At 26.9% G+C, this 22,458-nt stretch overlaps 1 protein-coding gene across 8 annotated transcripts; it reads left to right on the top strand.

Annotated features, from left to right (window-relative positions):
- The first annotated feature begins 998 nt into the window (after nucleotides 1-998).
- On the top strand, nucleotides 999-21,493 carry LOC145188824 (uncharacterized). 8 transcript variants are annotated; one of them, XM_090077339.1, is made up of 32 exons: nucleotides 999-1,242; nucleotides 1,323-1,746; nucleotides 4,897-5,056; nucleotides 5,230-5,273; nucleotides 5,531-5,550; nucleotides 5,643-5,727; nucleotides 7,324-7,373; nucleotides 7,466-9,959; nucleotides 10,090-10,115; nucleotides 10,216-10,279; nucleotides 10,383-10,464; nucleotides 10,585-10,756; nucleotides 12,758-12,874; nucleotides 13,111-13,295; nucleotides 13,656-13,784; nucleotides 13,887-13,958; nucleotides 14,099-14,189; nucleotides 14,955-15,110; nucleotides 16,122-16,301; nucleotides 16,436-16,574; nucleotides 16,759-16,874; nucleotides 16,984-17,097; nucleotides 17,420-17,498; nucleotides 17,626-17,725; nucleotides 17,810-17,837; nucleotides 18,078-18,149; nucleotides 19,432-19,535; nucleotides 19,830-19,905; nucleotides 20,048-20,239; nucleotides 20,403-20,522; nucleotides 20,769-20,980; nucleotides 21,164-21,493. In XM_090077339.1, exons 2-32 carry the CDS (start codon nucleotides 1,725-1,727, stop codon nucleotides 21,174-21,176), a joined length of 5,514 nt encoding a protein of 1,837 aa, XP_089933465.1. In that variant the 5' UTR covers nucleotides 999-1,242; nucleotides 1,323-1,724; the 3' UTR covers nucleotides 21,177-21,493. The 8 variants fall into 8 exon arrangements, 2 of the variants coding, with proteins under 2 accessions (XP_089933465.1, XP_089933464.1); XR_016449487.1 differs by lacking the exons at nucleotides 999-1,242; nucleotides 1,323-1,746 and adding exons at nucleotides 3,629-3,773; nucleotides 18,575-18,786; XR_016449488.1 differs by lacking the exons at nucleotides 999-1,242; nucleotides 1,323-1,746 and adding an exon at nucleotides 3,629-3,773 and having other exon boundaries at nucleotides 16,759-16,902.
- The last annotated feature ends 965 nt before the right edge of the window (nucleotides 21,494-22,458 follow it).

Raw genomic sequence — 22,458 nt, 5'->3', positions numbered from 1 at the left:
CAAAAAGATTCCGGCGTTATTATTTTCATAACAGTGTTCTTACATATTTTTTACTTCGGATTATAAGATTGTCTTTTAAAATGCAAAAAATTAGAACATGTTTTAGTTTTTGAACGATGCAAAATACTCTAATCAACTGTTGATAAAAATAAAATGCTTTACTGAAACGGGTATATTCGCTATTTTTACAAAACGATTTATATGAATTCCATCATCTTGTCTCCATACCATTCCAATCCAAAATGGCAATAAGAAAACCAATAAAAAGTTGGTGGGCGATCCAAGAACAATTGTCTGATAAAGGATGTAAAGAATTTAGACTATTTACAGATTCAGTGATATACCCACAATGATCTGTTCGTTTTAATAAGCAGAATTTGTATTTAAATGCAGATAGCCTGTAATGTTATGGATTATTTGAAACGTTCTGTTTAATATTTCAACAAAAGTTATCTCCATCTGAACAGGAAACATTTTAAAGAGCTTTCACCTTGAATTCTGGCAACTAATTTTTTTTTTTTAAGATGCTTTAGTCGCTTTTTTTGAAACTCAACAAAAAGTATTGTTGAAATAGAAGTCTCTTATTTCTAAAAACAGTTTTGAATAAAATAACCCCCACCCCCACCCCCACTTGTCACTGAATGGTCCTGAAGAAATAATTGAAAATAGATAAAAAATTTTAATAAACTTGATTTTAAAAATCTTTTCTTCGAAATTTTACACTCACAAAAACATACTATAAATGTGTACACCAAAAAAAAGAACAATATAACTTCATGTTTCAAACGAACGCTTATTTAAAGAAATTGGTCTCTTATTTTGAGCCGTGAAACTGCAGATCATCAAGCCAAATATGTAAGTAGGCCAAATATTGTAACGTTAAGAGGGAAAAAAAGTCATGTCCACAAATCATACTTCTAAGAAAATACAGAAACATGGTTTTAAAGATTCTGCATAATGCGTATTGAAATTGGTTCTTTGTGAATTTATTTAACGCTGTTAAACATATGTAGCTCAATAGATTATTGAAGAATGTCGGAAAACAGATTTTTTTTTTTCAATTTCATAAACTTAATTGGACTTGATGAAGTTCGTAAGAATTAACTTAATAAATTTCTTTTTACGTATTAAGTCAGTTTAAATCAGTTGTCGCACAATTATTTGTTCCGGATTTGTCAGTGTTTGGTAATATAACTTGGGCGCAAAATTAAATTTATTATAAAGAGGTGCAACACGATGCAGGTAAGTGAAAGCTTAAGTATAAAATAGATATTTCAAGGTAATCAGAATAAATTAATAATGTACTTAAGCTTTATTTACAGTGAGTGCGAACAATCATGAAAACATCAAAATCAAATTTGCGAACGTCATTAAAAGCAAACCCACAAGCAGTGATATTTAAGTTCTAAATATAATTTCAATTTCCATTTTTACTTAGTTCTTGTAGCATGATCTAATTTCTAATTTTAATTTTACTTATTTTGATCAGTTCTGATGAAATAAATTTCAGTTCAGTTCTTATGATTTCAATAATTTTACTTCTTATTTCAGTTACTAATTCAGTTTACATTTTACTTCTATCAAATTTTACAGCAATTAGTAGTCTTAACGACACAAATTTTTTTGAAAAAGTTTATAGTTAACGTAATGGCAAGCACGTGACCAGTTTTGTGGTCCAATGATACATTCTGTAATCATTCCAAATATAATCGTTATGGTCTAACATGTGCGCCAATTTTAAAGCAAGTATGTAAAATTTGTAAATTAATGGTCAAAAAAAAAAAAAACTATCGTATTAAAATTTTTTTAATATTCAATAATTTTCGTTCGGTAATAATTCTTAATTCTATTCCTATTTTCGTTTTTTGATGCTTACATTCAATTCTATTTCAGTTTTCGTTCTTCAGATAATTCCTAATATTCGTTTTTATTCACATTAACGAAATCAATTATTTTTACTTTTTATTTTACTTCACGTTAATCAAAATGTCACTGCCCACAAGTTTAAAAATGATAACGCATACTTCTTTTAGGAACGATTGCATCTTTAGAAGTATTATTTTAATATTAGTTTTAAAAATTTAGTGTAAATAGAGTTGTTTGTTATGGTGTAAACGTTGAAATCTTTAAATAATACTAATTTGGTATTCTTCTTTGATAATTATTAGACGACCGGTTTACGACCTTTGATGAACCTAAAAATATCTAAAATACTTTTCAGTCAACTAAAGGTCTGCGTACCGTTTCATTTCCATATCGTTATCATTCCGTTATGATACCGGAAAAAAAATCATCGGAATGACGAGAGTTCTGGTATATACCGAGATTTAAACTAACTACAATACCGGTTAAAACTTTTATAACGATATCATATCATTTTTTTTCCGTTATCATATCGGTATGACAACGATATGAAAATGAAACGATACGCAGATCTTACACTCAACGGTTTCTGGAGTTTTAGCAAAAAAATTTATTACCAACACCTCCGTTTACTCCTTTAAGTTGGTAGCTTCAGTGGGGAGGACACTACCATACTGTGATTCAAAAATGCTTTTTTGAAAATGAATTTTTATTTTTGCCTACTGCAATATATTCGAAAGAAATTTATAAAAAATGCGTTCCAAGGAAATCTCCCTGCGCACTTTTTTGAAAAGAGCTTCTTTATTTACTCAAAAAATATGCTCCTTACTCAAAAACTTTTTTCATTTTTTTATTGTCAAGATTTTACATTGATTTTACATTGGAATTTTATGTTCTAACTCCAGATCATTAAATTCCAATTAAAAAACACATGGCTGCTTGCTCGTAATTATACCAACAAGATAAAACAATTGAAAAACCTTTCGATATAACCATTTTTTCGTCATTGATGAATCCACGCTTAAGAAGTATTCGGTTCAATTAAATGCAATAATATTTTATTTCCGAAACAAATAAACATACACAAGAAATTTTCACGTTTTCTTTGGATAAAAATTTGGCAGTTAACTGGAGAATAAGTCAAATTCTGCTGATAAATCGAATAATTGACAATAAAAAAAAAACATGACAATAGTTTCACTACAAACAAAATTAAGCGAGGAAATTAAAATTGCTTGGTCGAATAATTAAAATCAAATTATTCGTGAAAAATTAAAATTACTCGAAATCGATTAATCGAGTTAAAAGTCTTATAAAAGCAAAACTTTTAAGAAATCGAAAGTGAAATCATATTTTTTTGCACGATGTTTCTTAATAACTCTGGTAACTGCTTTAACTGCGTGTCGTGCACTTAATCTATCTTGCATTTCTTTAATGTATGCATGCATATATGTATGTATGTATGTATGTATGTATGTATGTATGTATGTATGTATGTATGTATGTATGTATGTATGTATGTATGTATGTATGTATGTATGTATGTATGTATGTATGTATGTATGTATGTATGTATGTATGTATGTATGTATGTATGTATGTATGTATGTATGTATGTATGTATGTATGTATGTATGTATGTATGTATGTATGTATGTATGTATGTATGTATGTATGTATGTATGTATGTATGTGTATGTATAACTTTGGGGTACTGATAGATGTAGTATGTATATATGTATATATACAAGTATAAGTATAAAACTTGGCAATAAAATTACCAAACTATCTTTTTAGTCAGTACAGTTTAGTAAACACAGTAACTAATTTTATTACCCAAGTTAATATGGAAGAAGAAGGATCCTTGTTAAATTTATCTCCAGCAGTTTTAGCATTAAATCTGAAATCTGGTATATGTTTAACTTTATACACATACTCATATATATATATATATATGTATATATATATATATATATATATATATATATATATATATATATATATATATATATATATATATATATTTATATATATATATATATATATAATAGCTTTAAAAAATTATACTCTTAAAAAAAGCAACAAAATTAGTATTCATTACGATACCCCTATGATATACTATGATATCTCTTATCATTAAATTTCTTTGATGGTTTTAACACTCTTGTAAAAAGTTATAGAAAGTTGAAAAAGCTATTATTGCACTACTTTCAAACACACCATAACTAAGTTAGAAATGTTATCAATCATCAAAATTAAAACAGGACATTTAATCATCTATGAACTGACAGATTTTTTTTTGTTTTTCAGAAATACAAAGACCACTAAATGTGTGTTTCTTTAAGTAACTTTATTTTTAATGGCTATATATCCTGCATCTGCATTTCTACATTTTATATAGGGATCCAAACCAGCTTTTACTTCTCTATTTGATTCCTTTATTTAGTATAATGGATTCAGATCCCTTTTCTTTATGAAGCTCATCTAAATTTGTTTTTTGGTTTACTTCTTATTCTTACTTTTAGTAGATAAAATTTTTCCTTTAAATTTTTTCTGTTTACAACCAGCTAAAAATAAGTTTTAAATAAAAATTGAGCTATTCTTATTTTATTATGTTATTTATTATATTACTTATTATATCATACATAGCATATAAACTTATTTAAATAGTGGACTGATTAGAGGTAAAAAAAATAACAAATTAATTTTCATTACTCCTAAATTGATTCACTTTATTGTTTTACTACTTTGTTCCATAAAAGTTTGCATCATGTTTTATTAAATTTTTATGTAGGATTTATCTAAGAACAATTTTTCATTCAAATAAAATAAATAATTAGTCAACCATTAGTTATTTATTTTTATTTTTTTACTTTAAATAATCTATATACAAAAGCTCTGTTGTGTTTTTTTTGAAAAGCAATAAATTTTCTTGTGTAGCTTATTACTAGATAAGATAAATAAAGTAGGTCTAATATATATGCAATTGTGTGTCTTATGGGCACTTGATTATTATTCTTTTTGCTTCTATAGATTCATTTCAAATTAGTTCTCCAAAGCTTTGTGGAATTCTCAAGACTCCAAATACGTCATCATCAGTAAATCACAAATTATTTAGTTCTGATTCGTCAAGTTCTACAAAGCGGGTTGCAATTAGTGTTGAAAAAAAGATATCTTCATGCAGAAGAATAAGGTATTGTAATCTTTTTATTATAATATTAAATGTTATATTATAATATTATAGATATGTTATTTTATATTGTTTTCTTACATATCTTAAAAATCACTTAAATTTACAACATCAATACTTAAGTTCTAAGTATGTAATTAAAAATATTTTCTTAACTAATAATACATTTTTCATAGCTCATGCTCACCATTTGATATTCTCTCAACTTCAATCTTAAAATGTAAGTGGTTAAAGTTAAAATTTTTGGTTTTAAATGAAAGCATGATTTAGTTTTAAATAATTTTAAGTAGATTTTTTCTGATAACACAGCAATATGATACTTCTATTTTATTGTTCAGATTGTAGAGGTTATATTTAACACTATCAAAGTTAATATTAAAATTTATATCTAAGTAATGTGTTGATAATGTTCAACTTGTACATACTATCTTATGCATTAATAATATGATCATATTTCAGCTTTTTATTTAATTTTAGCATCTAGAAAAAGAAGAAAGGTAAAAGACTTAAAAAACTTTTGTTTTTTGTTTTTTTTTAAGATGTTTTTTTTACCTTATTGCTTATTCTCTCTAGTCGTTATTTATTTAAGAGGCTTAATAACTTGTCATTGGAGGCATTGCTTGACCATGATGTTTTATTTGAATGGTGTGATGATATGGCAACACCTCCAAAAGGTTTGTAGGTGTCAAAAATATTTTGAATTTGAAATTAAATTTTTATTAAAAATGTCTATATAGTTACTAAGGGAGGCAGATAACCCCAGACACTTAAAAATAATAGAGATATTACCCATATGCAAGCAGAAAATGAAGTGAAAAAAACATTTTAATGAAAGTAGAAACACCTATTTATTGAATAAAAAACAAAAAACAATAATAGGGTGCTTTACAAAAGCACAAAATATAAAATAAATTATGTTAGAAAATCAACAGTTTTCAAAATAGAAGGGTAGTTCCAGACACAATTTTTATACATACTTTCAATTCTTTTTTAAGCAATGGGCACATATTTCATTCATAATTTAAATTACATTATGCCACACAGACATCCCAGTTATTACAATCTGCGGTACGAATAATCTTAACACAATTTGCCTAACCCTTCAGGATTAAGGGATCATTTTCAGATTCAGGATTGTGAGACTATAAAAGTCATAAATATGCAAAAAATTAAGTTTAATATTTGCTAAAGGTATAGTAATCTGTGTCTGAAATTGTAAGAATTATGTGTTTTTGCCAGTTTTCTTTCTAAGTCTTTTATACTCTCTACCAGTTTGATTTCAAACTCATTGTTAAAAGTATTTTCAAATTGTCCATAACTTGTCCATAATACATAACTTAACTTCAAAATGAAAGTTTTTTATCCTGTCATGAATTTTGCTTCATGGTATTTGATACCTTTTAGAAGAAAATCTAACTGACAATTTTTCTTCTTTTATTATGCTTATTGCTTTCTTCAAACTTTCTTTACTCCATGTATCTCTCATAGACTTTTTTACTTGTTTTTTTGACATTGCTAAAAAGTAAAATAAAACCTATCAAAAAATATTGGTAAGAAAACATATTTTTGAAAAAAAAATGTGTAAGTTGTTATTATATGAAAAATTCTATGGAGGTACCCTCCAAACATGTCCGGTACCACCTGATTATACCTCATTTACAAATAACTGTTTAAATAAAAATATTTAGAAAATAACGAAAAAAATTTTTTTAACAAATATTGTAAATTAAATTTGATCACAAATTAATTAAAAGTTAAAAGTATAAATGCAAATTAGATACAGTAATAAGTAAATCAAACATGATGATACATAGTTTTTCTGATAGTACTTACAATATTTTACCTCCCAACTGATTGCTTTGGTTAATTAGGACAGATATTTTGCATATGCTATGACTTTATTTAACAAATGTTTTTGTGATACTTAAGATTAAGTTTAAGCTAAATGTTAATTGTCTGGGCCTACCCACTGTCTACCCACCTCTCCCCTAAATACATATATACATACATACATACATACATACATACATACATACATACATACATACATACATACATACATACATACATACATACATACATACATACATACATACATACATACATACATACATACATACATATATACATACATACATATATATATATATATATATATATATATATATATATATATATATATATATATATATATATATATATATATATATATATATATATATATATATATATATATATATGTAGTGATAAATAAAAATGTGTTTTCATAGGTATTCAATCCGAAACTTGCAATGAGTTGATCAAAAAAGAGATTAAAAAGGTAACATAAAAAAGTTTTTCTAATAATTTTTCAAATCATGATAAAGTTAAACGAAAAATTGAACTGCATAAAAAATATTTATTTTTTGTTAGAATGTGGCAAGAGTTCTATTTGATGTACCAAAAATAGATGAATATAGTTTAATTGCAAAAGCAGGATTAAATAAATCATACTCTGAATTTGATAACTGCTACCAAAATCTTTCATCTTCAAGCACATCTCCAACTCTGTTCAAAGGCAAATCAGAAGAAAAAAAAAAGTATTCTTCTCAAATTGATTGTTTAGATATGGATTATGATTTTAATTCTTCAAACACCTCAAGAGAATATGTTAATGCAAATACTTCTAACCAGATTTGCTCTCCAACAATGGTTTTTGAAAAAAGTGATAGATATTCAACAAATATTACCTTAGGGAAAGATTCTTTAAGTGTGACAAAAGAAGAAAGAAAAGAAAGAAAATCAAAGTTTTGTAAGCATGAAGAGTTAAAAGTAGTTCTGCCAAAAACAATAAATAAAAATGATGACTTTCTTTCTCCATCTGTTTTAAGTGAACAAAAAAATCACAGAGATATAATCTCAGAAACATCATATGAATTGATTAGTTTATCCCAATCTTCTCCAAAATATCAAAATGAAACAGAAAATGGTTCACTTAATTCATCTAAAGATTGCAAAAATACTTCCTTGTATAATCTGGATGGTGATGAAAATCTATGGTCAGAGAATAGCTGTCTTAGTCATAATCATGCAGACGACATTTTAAAACAAAAGGAAACACAAAGTAAAGGACTGTGTTTGAACTTAACTAATGAGTTTTCAAATTGCAGTGAATTATCAAGTACTTCAACAAATGACGTTAAAGAATTCCTTTCTCCACCAATGACTGGTGGTTTTAAATCTCCACCAATGACTGGTGGTTTTTTATTGACAGGAGTTTGGAATTGTTCAAAGTTTTCTGATTCTAACATACTTAATAATGTCAGTGATAACAACTTTATGAATTTACCCAATAAAAAAAGCTTAAACTCAACTACAGATTTCAAAGAGTCATATTGTGGTGATAACAAAGCATACATTTCTATCAATCAAAACAATTGTCCATATGTAGATAAATTTCAAGCTTTAAATAATGAAAATGTTTCAAAAGAAATTGCAAATAAACATATTGAAAAATTTTCATATTCCTCTGTTAAAATATCAGATACATTAAAGCTTAACACAAACAATTCTTTAGAGCTCTCTACTAAATCAATTTGCACTGACAATAATGAAAATATTTTACATAAAAGTTTACAGGCTTGCTCAAATCAAATAACTCCAATTAACAATATGGCTCATCAAGATCCTAATTTAAGGGGAAAGAAGTTTTTATACCCAACATATGAAATAACAAAAACAGGATTTCAAAGCTTTCTGCATGATCAGAATATGTTAGCTCAAAAAAATGAGACTGAAGAAAAACACACCAAAAAATTACCAAGTTTGTTAGAAGTGAGACAGAACAAAAACAATTCAAAACTGTCAGATGAATTTATAGATATGGATATTCTTACGCAGATTCCTGCAGAGGATATTAACAGTCAACAAATACAAATTAATAATACAAAAACTAGAGCTTTAGACAAATCTTTGCATATAAAAATGTTTGTAGAAGACAAAAATACTTTAAGTAAAGTTCCTGAAAATGTTTTTTGTGAGAGAGACAGTTCAATAAAATATTTTAGCAATTTTCAAACTCCTCTTGGTAAAAATGTAAAAGTTACTGAAAAGTATTTTCCTAAAGTTTTAACTAGCGTAGCAGAAGACAGTTCATTAAAAAAATTTCAAAATAATGTGGGCAAAGTAATAGAAGTTTCTGAAAGGTCTCTTCAAGCAGCAAAGAAATTGTTTGATGAAGAAAATAATGACACAAAAGAAGACAACAAAATGACAGGTTTTGGGGGTTTTCAAACTGGTCTTGGTAAAAAAGTAGAAATTTCCGAAAAGTCTCTTCAAGCAGCAAAGAAATTGTTTCAAGAAGAAAATAATGACACAAAAGAAGAAAATACAATGACAGGTTTTGGGGGTTTTCAAACTGGTCTTGGTAAAAAAGTAGAAATTTCTGAAAAGTCTCTTCAAGCAGCAAAGAAGTTGTTTCAAGAAGAAAATAATAACACAATAGAAGACAATACAATGACAGGTTTTGGGGGTTTCCAAACTGGTCTTGGTAAAAAAGTAGAAGTTTCTGAAAAGTCTCTTCAAACAGCAAAGAGGTTGTTTCAAGAAGAAATTATAAGAAGAAATGACACAATGAAAGAAAATACAATGACAGGTTTTGGGGGTTTTCAAACTGGTCTTGGTAAAAAAGTAGAAGTTTCTGAAAAGTCTCTTCAAACAGCAAAGAAGTTGTTTCAAGAAGAAATTATAAGAAGAAATGACACAATAGAAGAAAATGCAATGACAGGTTTTGGGGGTTTCCAAACTGGTCTTGGTAAAAAAGTAGAAATTTCCGAAAAGTCTCTTCAAGCAGCAAAGGTATATCAAGAAGAAAATGTTTATGGCATTCTTTCAAAAACTTCACCACCTTTATACAAAAAAAACTCGGGTATTTGATTTCTAGAGATCTTTGTTTCAAAATTTTTATAGGTACATTTTTTTCAATTTAAAAAATTTTTGCTTTTTTGCATGTTAAAGACGTGAAACTTTAGATTTTAGTTTAATTTTCCTTTTTTCAGTTGCTGAGAGAGGGGAAAAAAGTTATGTAAGTGTTTAACTTTTTTTTTTTGGTTGAAGTTTTTAAAGACTGTTGGTTGAAGTTTTTAAAGTCAAATTTTAGATTGCAAAAGTTTTGTTTATCTTAGCTGGAAAGTGATTTAGTATCATTAAAGCTGCATAAAAGGAAGATTAAATTCTCCTCTATTGATGGTATAACTCAATTACTTCATTAATGCTTATATAAAATTCCTATTAATTGCCATAATGGCAATTTGTTTTATGATGCTAATTTGTTACTTTCTTCTTTTATCAGCTTATGAGCATGATAGAGATGCCAAATTCTTGCTTCCACTGATTCCTATTTTTACTTCACCTGATGATACATTTGACAAATGGTAAGTGCTATTTAAAAACTTGTTTCACAGCTTTCCTTTTGTATTTCCTTCACAATTTGTGAATTACATTTTTTTAAATTTATTTATAGATTTAATAATTTTAACTTTTGTATTTTACAGCTCTAAGGTTGTTAGTTTTGATGAAAATCTGAAGCCATTGAAAAATAGTTCATTTACCACACCATTTAAAGCCAAAGCATCATCCACTGAAAGTTTCTCAGAAATGAAAACCAGTTCTGAGATGACATCTTTTTGCCCATTTCAAAAGAAGAGGAAGTTAGGTTTTTATCCTGTATGTGTATATTTATTATATATATACATATATATAAGATAATAAAAAGTATATATATATTTATTAAATTTTATGAAATGTTTTGTCACATAGATGATGGTTAGAAACTAGTCAGCAATTTTTTTAAAAAAAAAGAACTAGAAAATTAAAAATTTAAGGAAATTTTTCAAAAATAAATTTGTAGTTTATTTGCAGTCATTTAAAAAATAAAAAATATACTATTATCGCTACTAGGTATCCTTTGCTTACTCTTATTGCAACAATTGTGATGATTTAAAAACCAGTTTCCATTAAGTTAATGATGACACATTGTGTGTTTATCAAAAAAATTTTAAGCATACTTGGTTTGTGTTCAAAAGGTTCTAGTGTTTAACTCAATGATCTTCTTTAGGCTTTAAAAAAATGCATGAAAAAATATTTATACCTTAAAAATTAATTTTTAATATGCTCAGATTTTGCTAACTACAAGTTGTTTACATGATTTTTATCTTCAATTGAAATCAAGTGACTGAGTTTACATTTTTTATCCTTAGTCATGGCTATCTAAAACCCAGGCCTATTACTTGCATACTTAAATATGGAGGCCAATATTTAAATTCATTAGTTTGTAATTTTTTATTGAATTTTATCGTAAGAATAAGAAAGTGCAAGAATTGTTTACATTTTAGTTTAGATATGATTTAAGTTAAAACAAAACAGACACAAATAAAGTTATTTGGTAATATAATATATAATGTAGTAATTTGATAATAGACAAACAAATTTAAGTCGCTTAACTTAAAAATCTCTAGGATAGGCTCTTTGTTAGAGCTTCAATTTTTAAATGTTTTATAATTATTAATATAAATATTTGACAAGATATTTTTAAAAATATTTACCATGGCTGAAAATTTTCACTGACAGTCAGAACAGGACCAAACTTTACAAAATCATGTGATGTGTTAACAAATGTTTGGTATAGTAAACCATATCTTTCTATGTGTACAATAGATTGCTAGAAGTTTCTGTGGTTAAAGTCTGACTCTACAGCTTCCATTATGACATATATTTGAGATAAATAAAAGAGTTATTGAAGGCAAATGTCTCAGTCTTCTAGTCATTGACATCAACAAGCTTTCTTAAAAATGCATTTAATTACACTTTCATTTAGTTCTGCATGTTTTAAAAGTTTATAAAATGATGCTAAAAGTTCTTCATAAAAACTCTTAAACACAGTGAAACATTTTGTCTTTCAATAGGTTTTGGCAAGATTTTAACATGATCAGAGTTTAAATTTGAGTGTTACAAGTGATTTTGTTTCTGAAGAATGAAGCTCTTTAAGATCTCTCCATCTTACAATTAGCTGAATGTCATTATTCTTGATTTTCAACTCCTGAATCCAATTTTATTTTCAAATTATTTCAATTAATTTTTCAATCATAAAGTAATGCTGTTATTGCTTACTTTGCCTTTTGAGCTTAGGAACAATATTTGCACTCAGCAATATTTTCATCCCTTGTTGAAATTAATGTTTCCAAATTTCAGATTTTTAGTTGTTTTTTTTTTAATATTACTGGAAGTATTATGAAAAAAAACAAGATAAATGTAAAAAATATAGGCAAAGCTCCTAGAAATAAATCAAGTGAAAAAAAAAACTTTTTTACTAGCAACATATTTTGCAAAACCCATTGAAGTCAGCAAATATGGTAAGACAAAACCGAGAAATCAAAATGTCAACCAAAAAAATAGTAGCATTTTATTTTTAGGGTAGCTGTATACAATATCAAAAACCTGACAACTTTTGTACAAATTTTTCAAAGATATCAATTTTTTGTTTATTTAACTTGACAAAAAACTACTTGATTTTACTTAAATAGTTTACTCGAGTACTTGGTTCATTTAAACATAAAACTATACAGTTAGCTAAAAAGAAAACTGTAAATTTCAACAAAACTTCCAACAAAATATAACCTCATAAAAAATGCTTTAAATACATTTTATAACTGTTTTTTTTTTTTTAAGAATGAAACTAAAGATGTTGTTTATCAGAAGCAAATAGGAAGACTTTACCTATCTAAAAAAAAAAGTTGTAAATCTCTTGTCAACTTGCATGCACCTACAAAGCTGTCAAGGGCAAAAGTAAGAGTTAAATATTTTTTGCATATTTTATTGTTAATATATATATATTTTTTTCCTTGGTAATACTTTCAATGATTTGAATGTTATAAAATGAAGTTTAGAGCTAGGATTGTCAGTTATAATCAGTAAGATTTTGTAGAAGCATTTTTTCAAACTAAATATCAGATTTTTATCATCATTCTTTTTTATTGTTAAGTTGTATTCTCCCTTAACTCTCTCTCTCCGCTTGATTGCAGTTATATTCTTATGGAATCAAAGATCAAGTGATTGATCTTAATCCCTTGAATTCATTAAATTTCCAATTCCATGCTGACAACTATTTTAGTGGGTCTGTATTGCACTCTAAACAAGTAATTGTTGGTGATGGAATAAGATTACAGTTTAATGAAGAAATGGATATTACTATATCAGAGTTCAAACAGTTAGTATTTTCTTTCTTTTTCTTTGAATATACTTATGAATATGAAAGTAAGGAAAATTGATCAGAAGCTCAACAGCTTTTAAAAAGTAGTATAATATCCCTTTTTCAACAGTTGCACATGTCTAAATATGCTTAAAGTGTATATGTTGCTGTTTGAAAAATATATATGGTGCTTGTGGCATTTATTTGCTATCGATTTCTTTGATATTTGCTATAGATAATCTTTAATACTTGCTATAGATAGTCTTTGATAAAAATATTAAAGTTAATTTAGATTAAAATTCTTTTTTAATACGTTTTCTCTTTTAATTATGTTCTAATTACCTTAAAGTACTTCTAATTATTTTTTTTTAAATATAGAGCTTTATTGGGCTGCTCTGGTATTGATAAAAATTTAATTAATGATGCTTGGATAGAAAACCACTACAAATGGATTGTTTGGAAACTAGCAAGTTATGAAAGAATGTACCCAGATCAAAATGCAGGACGGTTAGTTAAAATTACACCCCAATTACTCTATTATGGCAGACAATAGTTTGTATAAATGTATCAGCTAATTTAATATATTGTGAATAATTTTTTCAAATGCAGATGTTTAACACCATCAAATGTTATGTACCAATTGAAGTATAGATACGATAAAGAAATTGAAAATTTAGAACGGTACATTTTTTAAACATTTAAATTATGAGATAAGAGAGATGCAAAATAGATAAGAGAGAGAAAAATGGTTTGTGTCAAAGTAAACAAGTTAGTTATGTTTTTTTGTTTTTTTTATTGTTGCAATGGTTTTTTTTAAATAGCTCATGTTTGAAGTGTATCTGTGAGAGAGATGATGTACCGACAAGAAGAATTGTACTGTGTGTCAGCTCTTGCAGATCAGAATATGGAAATGTAGGCTGAAGATTTTTTTTTTCCTAACTTTTAAAAATCAAACTTGTTCTTCTTTACTGCTGCTTATCTCAATAGAAAATGTTAATTTTCAGATTTTTTATTTATCCTACTTTCTTGACAATCTTTTAAATATTTGCACAGCAAAAAAAATGTTTTGCTTTTGAAGGTTTTTAATAGATGTTGACTAATAATAACAAAAAAAAAAAAAAGGTAATATATATAAATTGATAAATTTAACAATTTGTGTTTAAAAAAAGGAAGTTAACAGAGTATACTCCCTCAGTTATCTTTAAAGTCATTTAAGTAACTACTGGTGGAAAATCTTAATAAGTTGGAAATCAATTTTAAATTGAATTTTAAAACTCTCCAAAAAATATAGATGTCAAAGTCTATTTTTTTACTTCTTTATAATTTGATAATATGATATTGAGTTGTTTGCACCAAACAAGTTAAAAAGTTTTTTGTGTTAAAATTTTTTACAAAGTGTTATTATGGAAGCTATTTTATTTTTAATTTATGAAGTATCTTTTGTGGTATTAAAGCTTAAGATGTTAAATTTTATTGCATGGATTTATATCTGTGTTTAGAATACTTTGACATTGCATTACTTGCCAAGTGCTAAAAGAACTTATTTTTTAAAAAAATTACATTTTCAAATTACTAAGTTTGATAAAATTAATTCTTCAAGTAAATTAATATATTTTTTTTTTACTTTTAATGCTACAGAATTTACATCTGCTATATATTTTGCAATAATTTTTTCAGACAATTTGGCTTACAGATGGCTGGTATGAAATCAAAGCATCATTAGATTCAATACTATCACAGTTTGTGGATCAGGGGAAAATTGCTATTGGTACAAAGCTGTGTATCTACGGTGCTGAGCTTGTTGGATCAGAAAAAGCATGTCCTCCTCTTGAGGTTAAAGCCAAAAATATTTAAATATTTATTAAACTGCAAAATTCTAATTTAAATAGTTGGTTTTAGAAGTTTTTAGAAAATTTTACAACTATTTAGAGAATTTTTAAAAAACTTCTTTACTGTTGTTTTACTCTATTTCTAGTTTATTTGAACACTTTTCATCTCTGTATTTCAGAGGTGGTACTACCAATACAAGTTCTCATATTCAATGTTCCAATAGTATTAGATTAAGAAAAAGGTGTAATATATGAATTAGGACATTGACTATCACTCCAATAGGACATTGACTATCAAACTTGCAAAAATTTTCCTCCAATATTTGAAAGTTATCAGATTAAGTAAAAAATATTGGACTTCAACCGTCCTAATTTTTAATGTATAATAAGTTAATTTTTGTGAACAAGTACAGATTTAAAATTTGTAATGACAGCATTTGAGGCTTCTGGCTTTGCTCCACAGAAAACTTGAGAGGGGGCAGATGAGTGATGTTTTAATTTTGCGAGTGAGCAACTTTTTTCCACTGTCATACTCATTATATCTTATGTATAATATTTACCTACGGTACTACTATAATAATGGCTATAGTACATGGTTTTTTTTTTCACTTGTTTATATTCAATATTGCCAATAACAATGTTTATTTGCTCACTACGCTGATTATTTTTATGTTCAAAAAATAAATTCAATCTAGCTTTTCTTGCACTTTATTTGTTAAACTTTGTATGTAAGAAACTGTACTCAGTGTAAATCTATAGCAATTCTTTTAATTTTGAAAAACCCAACAAAAAGTGTGATTTTTTTTCAAAATGGTTAAAAAAAAAAAATTAAAAAAGGGTTCTAATATTTTTTTTTTTGGGAAATGAATTGTATTATTGGACTATAAATTATTTTTTTTTAGCTATCAGACTATTGGATATCAGATTAAAAACTCAAACTATTGGATATTCATTTTTAAAAAACTATCGGTTACCCAGCTCTGGTGTATTTACTTGAAATTTTTATTTTTTCTAGATTTCTGAAACTTTAATGCTGAAGTTATCTGCTAATTCTACCAGAAGAGCATGTTGGTATGCAAAGTTGGGATATCAAAAAGAGAAAGTAGCATTTCCATTATCCTTGAAATCTCTGTATGCAGATGGAGGAATTGTTGGCTGTGTTAAAGTCCTTATTTTAAGGAAATATCCGATGCAGGTATTATTAATACTATTATTTATTTTTATTAATTATTAGTATTAAAGTTAATGAATTTTTAAAGTTTTTTCATACTTTTTATTTTGTTGATCAGCAAATTAAATGTAACTATTTAATTTTAAAAATGTATTTAGTGGATGGAAAAAGTGGGAGGAAGATGTTTATTTCGAAATTTTGTAGCTGAAGAACAAGTAAAAAAGAAGTATGAAGAAGAAAAGTGCAGTAAAATGGAGCAACTCTATGATCAGCTAAAAAGAGAGTTAGAAATGAAAAGTAATTTGTATTGTTTACTAATGATAATGTTTTTTTTTAATTTATTTTGGGATTTCATTTATCCTTTCATATCATTTTATTAAATCTTCAGTTTTTTTCCTGAACCTTTTACTTGTTTACAAATTTTTTTGAGAAAAGAAAAGTAAAACCTTTTTTCTTTTTTTTTTTTTTTTTTATTTATTAGAAGAAAAGAAAGTTGCAAAGAAAAAAAGTATCAATATTCATAATATTAAGTTGCTGAGAAGTGGCAGAGAGATTTTTGAAGCAATAGATGATGCACCTGATCCTACTGCATTGGAGGTTCATAAAGTTTCCTATTTAAATATTTGTAAGCAAATTATTTTATCAATAAAGATACTGTTCAATAAAGATTTCAAAACAAATTATGTTTTTTTAATCAATGATATAGCATTTGCTGAGTGATAGTCAAAAAAGTCTTGTTATTGAGTACAAACAAAACTTATCAGAACAATTTCAAAGTGATTTGAAAAGAAAATTTGAAGAGGAATGGAAAAAATCTGAGGTACCTATTTTACTTTTTCTTAAATTTTGAGAAGTAACTAATTCTAATGACAGTACAAAAAAATATTCTCATCTTTACATAGGATTAAAGTAAAAGTAATACTTTGAAGTTTTTCTGTTTTGCAAATATTATTATTACTTTTATAATTATTATTTATTTCTCATTTCATAGTAATTTCACACATAGGTATTGTTAAAGTGTCAATTCAAGTAGAGTATCTTATGTTATAATAGTTTATAATTTTTACATAATTGAGTTGTTTTTGTTTTTTTTGTTTATTTTGCTCTGAAAAGCAAAAAATCTAAGGATGTATTTTTTTAAGTTTCAAGAAAGATCCACTGTGCAACTGCAACGATTTCGTGTTCAATGTAAATGCCCCAAAAATCAAAGTCTATCACAAAGTTAGTTTCTTCTCAATGAAACTTTTTTTTTAATGTATTTTTATTTTTTCATAAGTGATTTGTGTTGATTTCTTTTTAACGCTTTCCCCAGTTTTCTGCTTTGTTCCCCTTATACCTTGTCACTTAGATACCATCTTAACTGTATGGAAACCTACAAGTGATATTAACGAACAATGGAATGAGGGGATTCAGCTATCTATATACAATTTATGTAGTGCAAAAAACAGGCATCAAATTTTTCCACATTTATTTTTGTTGCTTTTACAAACCTAAAGTTCAATTTTTTTTGTCTGTTTCTACTTTGTTTTTAGATATAAGCACATAAGTTGTAAAGTTCAGGTAATTCACTTTTATCTGCCATAATCATGATTTGCCTTTTGAACTCAAGTTTTTTTTGTGTTAAACTATTGAAACAAAGATAAATTGAAATGATCTTTTTTTTTTTCTCTATCAAATAAAAGTAAATTTGCATTTGTAGCTTTTGATGATCTCTTATTTGTTTGCCAGATTTTGTAAAGATCAATAAACAAAATATATAATCATTTGGCAGAACTTTTCATCAAGATATTTCTTGTTTAGTTATCCACTACACATACATCAAGATATTTTGTGCACGAGAAAGAAGCAAATCAAAACTTTCTTTACAGAAAGGTTTTCTTTATACTATTTTTTTTCCAATACTATTATTTATTTGTAATGATAATTTCAAAGATATTATAGATACATATATATATATATATATATATATATATATATATATATATATATATATATATATATATATATATATATATATATATATATATATATATATATATATATATATATATATATATATATATATATATATATATATATATATATATATATATATATATATATATATACACAGGGGTTGGATAAAATAATAGGAACAGCTGAAAATTTTCTATGAATTATTTTTAATTAAGCAATGGTCTGCTATTGGTGGCAATTAAAACTTTAATTCTTCTCAGTATGTTTTCATCCAAGTTTTGAATTAGTTCCAAGGGAATTTTTGTCCATTCTTCCAATAAAACACCTCTTGGTTCATTTAGAGACGATGGTGTTGGAAATCAACTTCTTACTTGTTTTTCTAAAATGCACCGTAAATGTTCAGTTATGTTAAGGTCAGGGGACTGTGGTGGCCAGATAAGAAGATCAACTTCCCCAGCAGTGATTATCATTACATGGAGCATTATCATCTTGAAAAATTGTGTTTCCTCCCAGAAGCAGTACCGAGACCATAGGATGAACATGGTTTAATAAAGTATTTAAATAGTGTTAGCTTTTTATTCTACCATAAAAAGAAAATATTGGGCTGGCCAATTTCCATGTTATAGCTGCTTTTTGAAACACCAAACATTACTGTTTCTGTAACATTAGTGCCTGATATAGGACCACTAACAGTTTGTGCTCTTTTAAAATCTAATAAGTCTATCATTATGTCAATTTTTTTATACTCATGATATCTGAAGATAAACAAAGATTTTAGTACAGCATGATAGAGTGCATGAATAATTACTAATAAACAACAAAAATTTCTTAGTTTTGAATATTTTATAGATATTTGAAAGGTATATTTGAACTGTATGCATGTATGTATGTATGTATGTATGTATGTATGTATGTATGTATGTATGTATGTATGTATGTATGTATGTATGTATGTATGTATGTATGTATGTATGTATGTTTGTATGTATGTATGTATGTATGTATGTATGTATGTATGTATGTATGTATGTATGTATGTATGTATGTATGTATGTAAATCAAATTTTTTTTACAAATGCATGATAAATCCATTTTATATATATTTGCCTACTAATTTTTCTTTTTCTTTAAAGATATTTGGTAATTGATTTTTTTGTTTTTTGTTTTTTGTAAACTGTCCGAAATGATTTACCTTTAGATATACAGTATAGCTGACTTAAGCAGAATGGCTAAAATTCCTTACAATGAAATTGATGTTGTAGGTTTTGTTATAAAGATTTACCCAGAAAAAAATACGCTAGGGTAGGCTTCGTTGTTACCTGTTAAAAACTTGAGGTTTTTTTCTCTTGAACTATCGAATAAATTTTATACTTTAATTTACCTATTCAACTGATGGCTATCAAAATAATTTTTCACAATTTGTGCAGGTGGCAGGTTTTTTAAATATGCAAGTTTTGTGTCTTAATCCAACACTGATTTTTCTCCAGATCTAGATTATGCGCATAATATTGACACTAAGATTAATTTAGTAAATCTGGTTTTATGAAACAACCCTGAATGCATTTTATGTAAGCAGTTGTTTTTTCTCTTTTTTAGAGTAGATCAAACTCTTTATATTTGTGATGACGCATCAAAGCAGTTCCTGAGTATCAAATTTTACGGAGGTTTAAAGGTTTGTGATCGTGCAATTTTATCAATCCATGTCAATCATGTCCGTGAACAATATTTAATTGTATTACAGACCATTTTAATTTAAGAAGTTTGTTGCTAATGACGTAATTTTTTGCAAATATTTTTTGTGATTTTTTACGTAGGCCTATTCAGTGGAAAACATAATTAAGGAAAATCACTTGGTTGTCCTTTCAAGTTTAACATGGGACCACAGTGATAAATCTTACCCAGCGAAGACTATATTTTGTATATATTCAGACTTGTCTTTTGCATCTAATAACTTAAGTCCGACTTACATGAGCAAGGCTGTGAAAAGATGCAAAGATTTTATTGAAGTATGTCTTTATTGTAACTTAAAATTATTTTATTTTCGTTGTCACAAATCGTATAATTTGTGATATATTTTTATTGTATAATAGATTATGTAATTTATGGTATGTAATTTATCATAAATTGTCTTAAATTAAGAGCTGAATTTTAGGGTTTGTTTTGTTCTAGATGCAACCTTCTTTCCTCCAAGAAATGCGAATTTACCTGAATGAAGTTTTAAACTCTAAAAAATGTTTTCCTGTAAACTCGACTCCAAAACGTGGCTTATTAACGGAAAATATTGCCATGGTAATCTGTCAAATTTTAAATTTTGACATCACTTTCATTATTATGGACTTTATATGGAAGTTTATCTTAATAACATCTGGGATGTTATTTGAATACTTTAAATTGTATAATGTTTATCATTATAAATATATATTTTTATTATTAAAAAAATGTTTTTATTATTGTTAATGTATGTTTTTATTAATATTAGTATAAGTTTTTAACATAAATATATATGTTTTTAACAATTTAAGTATATTTTTAAAGGATGATGTAATTTCTCCAATTACGCTGCCTACAGAGAAACTTAGTAATCGCCACAGGCTTCAGATAAAGAAGCGCTTATCGCTTGAACGCTATCGTGAGCCAAAAGCACTATCTGTTTTGCAAGCAAACGATCATTACGTATTAAGGGCGGAGTTCAAGCCACCCAGTGTTGTTGCGAGAACTCCTTTTCAAAAATCTCGAGAAACTAGTTCGTAAGTTTTTTTTATTTTTCCAGTTCATTAAACATTCTTATATAAAATAAAAATTATTTTTATTGTTAAAAGGTATTATTGAATTACCTTATATATAGACAAATAACTTTTTGTCATCAAAAAATTATTGTAAAATTGTCGAAAATATTCCTTGGTTTTTAATATTGTTTTTGTTTTGTTTAGGAAAACGGTGTAGCAACAGCATGTTGTAAAACGCTCCTCAACCCTCATTTTGAACCCAATTATTTGCGAGCAAATACTTAAAAAGATGAGAGCGCCTGATATCGTCTAAACGTTTTTTTTTCGCGTTGTTTTTACTTCGCAAACCACTTTTTAATTTACTCTTAAATGACCTTGAACTTGGGACTTGTTGCATTTTTCGCAAGGTTTACGATACGCTGAAAACAAACTTTACGCGGCCAATTTGTTTATTAAAGCGTTCTACTTTTCTGTTCATTATTTGTAAATATTTTGGAAAATCCTTTTGTAGAACAAGAACTGTTTATTTTTTGACCGATTTCTTTTTCTAGTAGAAAATGTATTTCACGCAGCAATATACTCTATATTATCTACCACGTTCAATCAGTGATTGATATTACACAAAGATCACAAACGATGTCAGACCAAACGATGTCAGAGGGAGGAAGTTCACCCCCCCTCCCTCCCTCTCTCTCTCTCGGTGGCCATGGTCAGACCCATTCTAAACTTTCAGGTATCAGAAATAGAAATGATTAAAAGTTTTCTTCATTTTATTAGGTTTGGTTTGTGTTATTGTATTTTAATTCATGAAATAGAGTTGAATATAGAATTGCATAAACTGGCTGACATGTTTGGAGCCATTATCAATGTTTGTTTTTGTTTTAAGTAGATTTGCAAGAATTCAAAATCATATTCGATGCCATTTTTTAATATTTATCTACAAAAATCTGGTGCACTACACTTTCTTTTGAGAAGTAAAGTGCAATGCGCCAGATAATTTAAATACCGAGTTTGAAAGAGAGAGCGAACTTATGGATGTTTTAATGATGGTTTTTTCAACTCGGCTTTAAAAAAACCAACCCTGTATACTTAGAAATGAAACCTGAAACCAAAGGTTGAAGCGGTATTGTACTTAACGCATCGTGTGCTATCGTTTCTGCAAATTAATTTCTCATGCGGTATCGCATTTTTAATTTAATTCATCGTGTGGTATCGCTTCCATAATTTAATTTCTTATCTGGTATCGTTATTTTAGTTAAATCTCGCGTGGTATCGCAATGCTCGTCTGGTATCGTCGTTCAGGCGCTACTCGACTTTCTCCCCTCCCTATTTTTATGATTATGCTGATTAAGAATCGTATAAGAACATAGGTCTCATAATCAATTTAAAGTGTTCTAATATGACGTTGAAAGTACAAAAATATACGACAAATCGCTTATACTCGCCATTTTGAATAATGATAATTTTTCTTGTCTAAAAGTTATCTTTTAAAATTCTAT

The sequence above is a fragment of the Hydra viridissima genome, unplaced genomic scaffold (assembly GCF_058129835.1).
Source record: "Hydra viridissima isolate aposymbiotic clone 2 unplaced genomic scaffold, HvirCarnegie_v1 scaffold_2, whole genome shotgun sequence".
In the NCBI taxonomy this organism is placed as follows: domain Eukaryota; kingdom Metazoa; phylum Cnidaria; class Hydrozoa; order Anthoathecata; family Hydridae; genus Hydra; species Hydra viridissima.
This window is presented reverse-complemented; position numbering and strand designations above follow the sequence as displayed.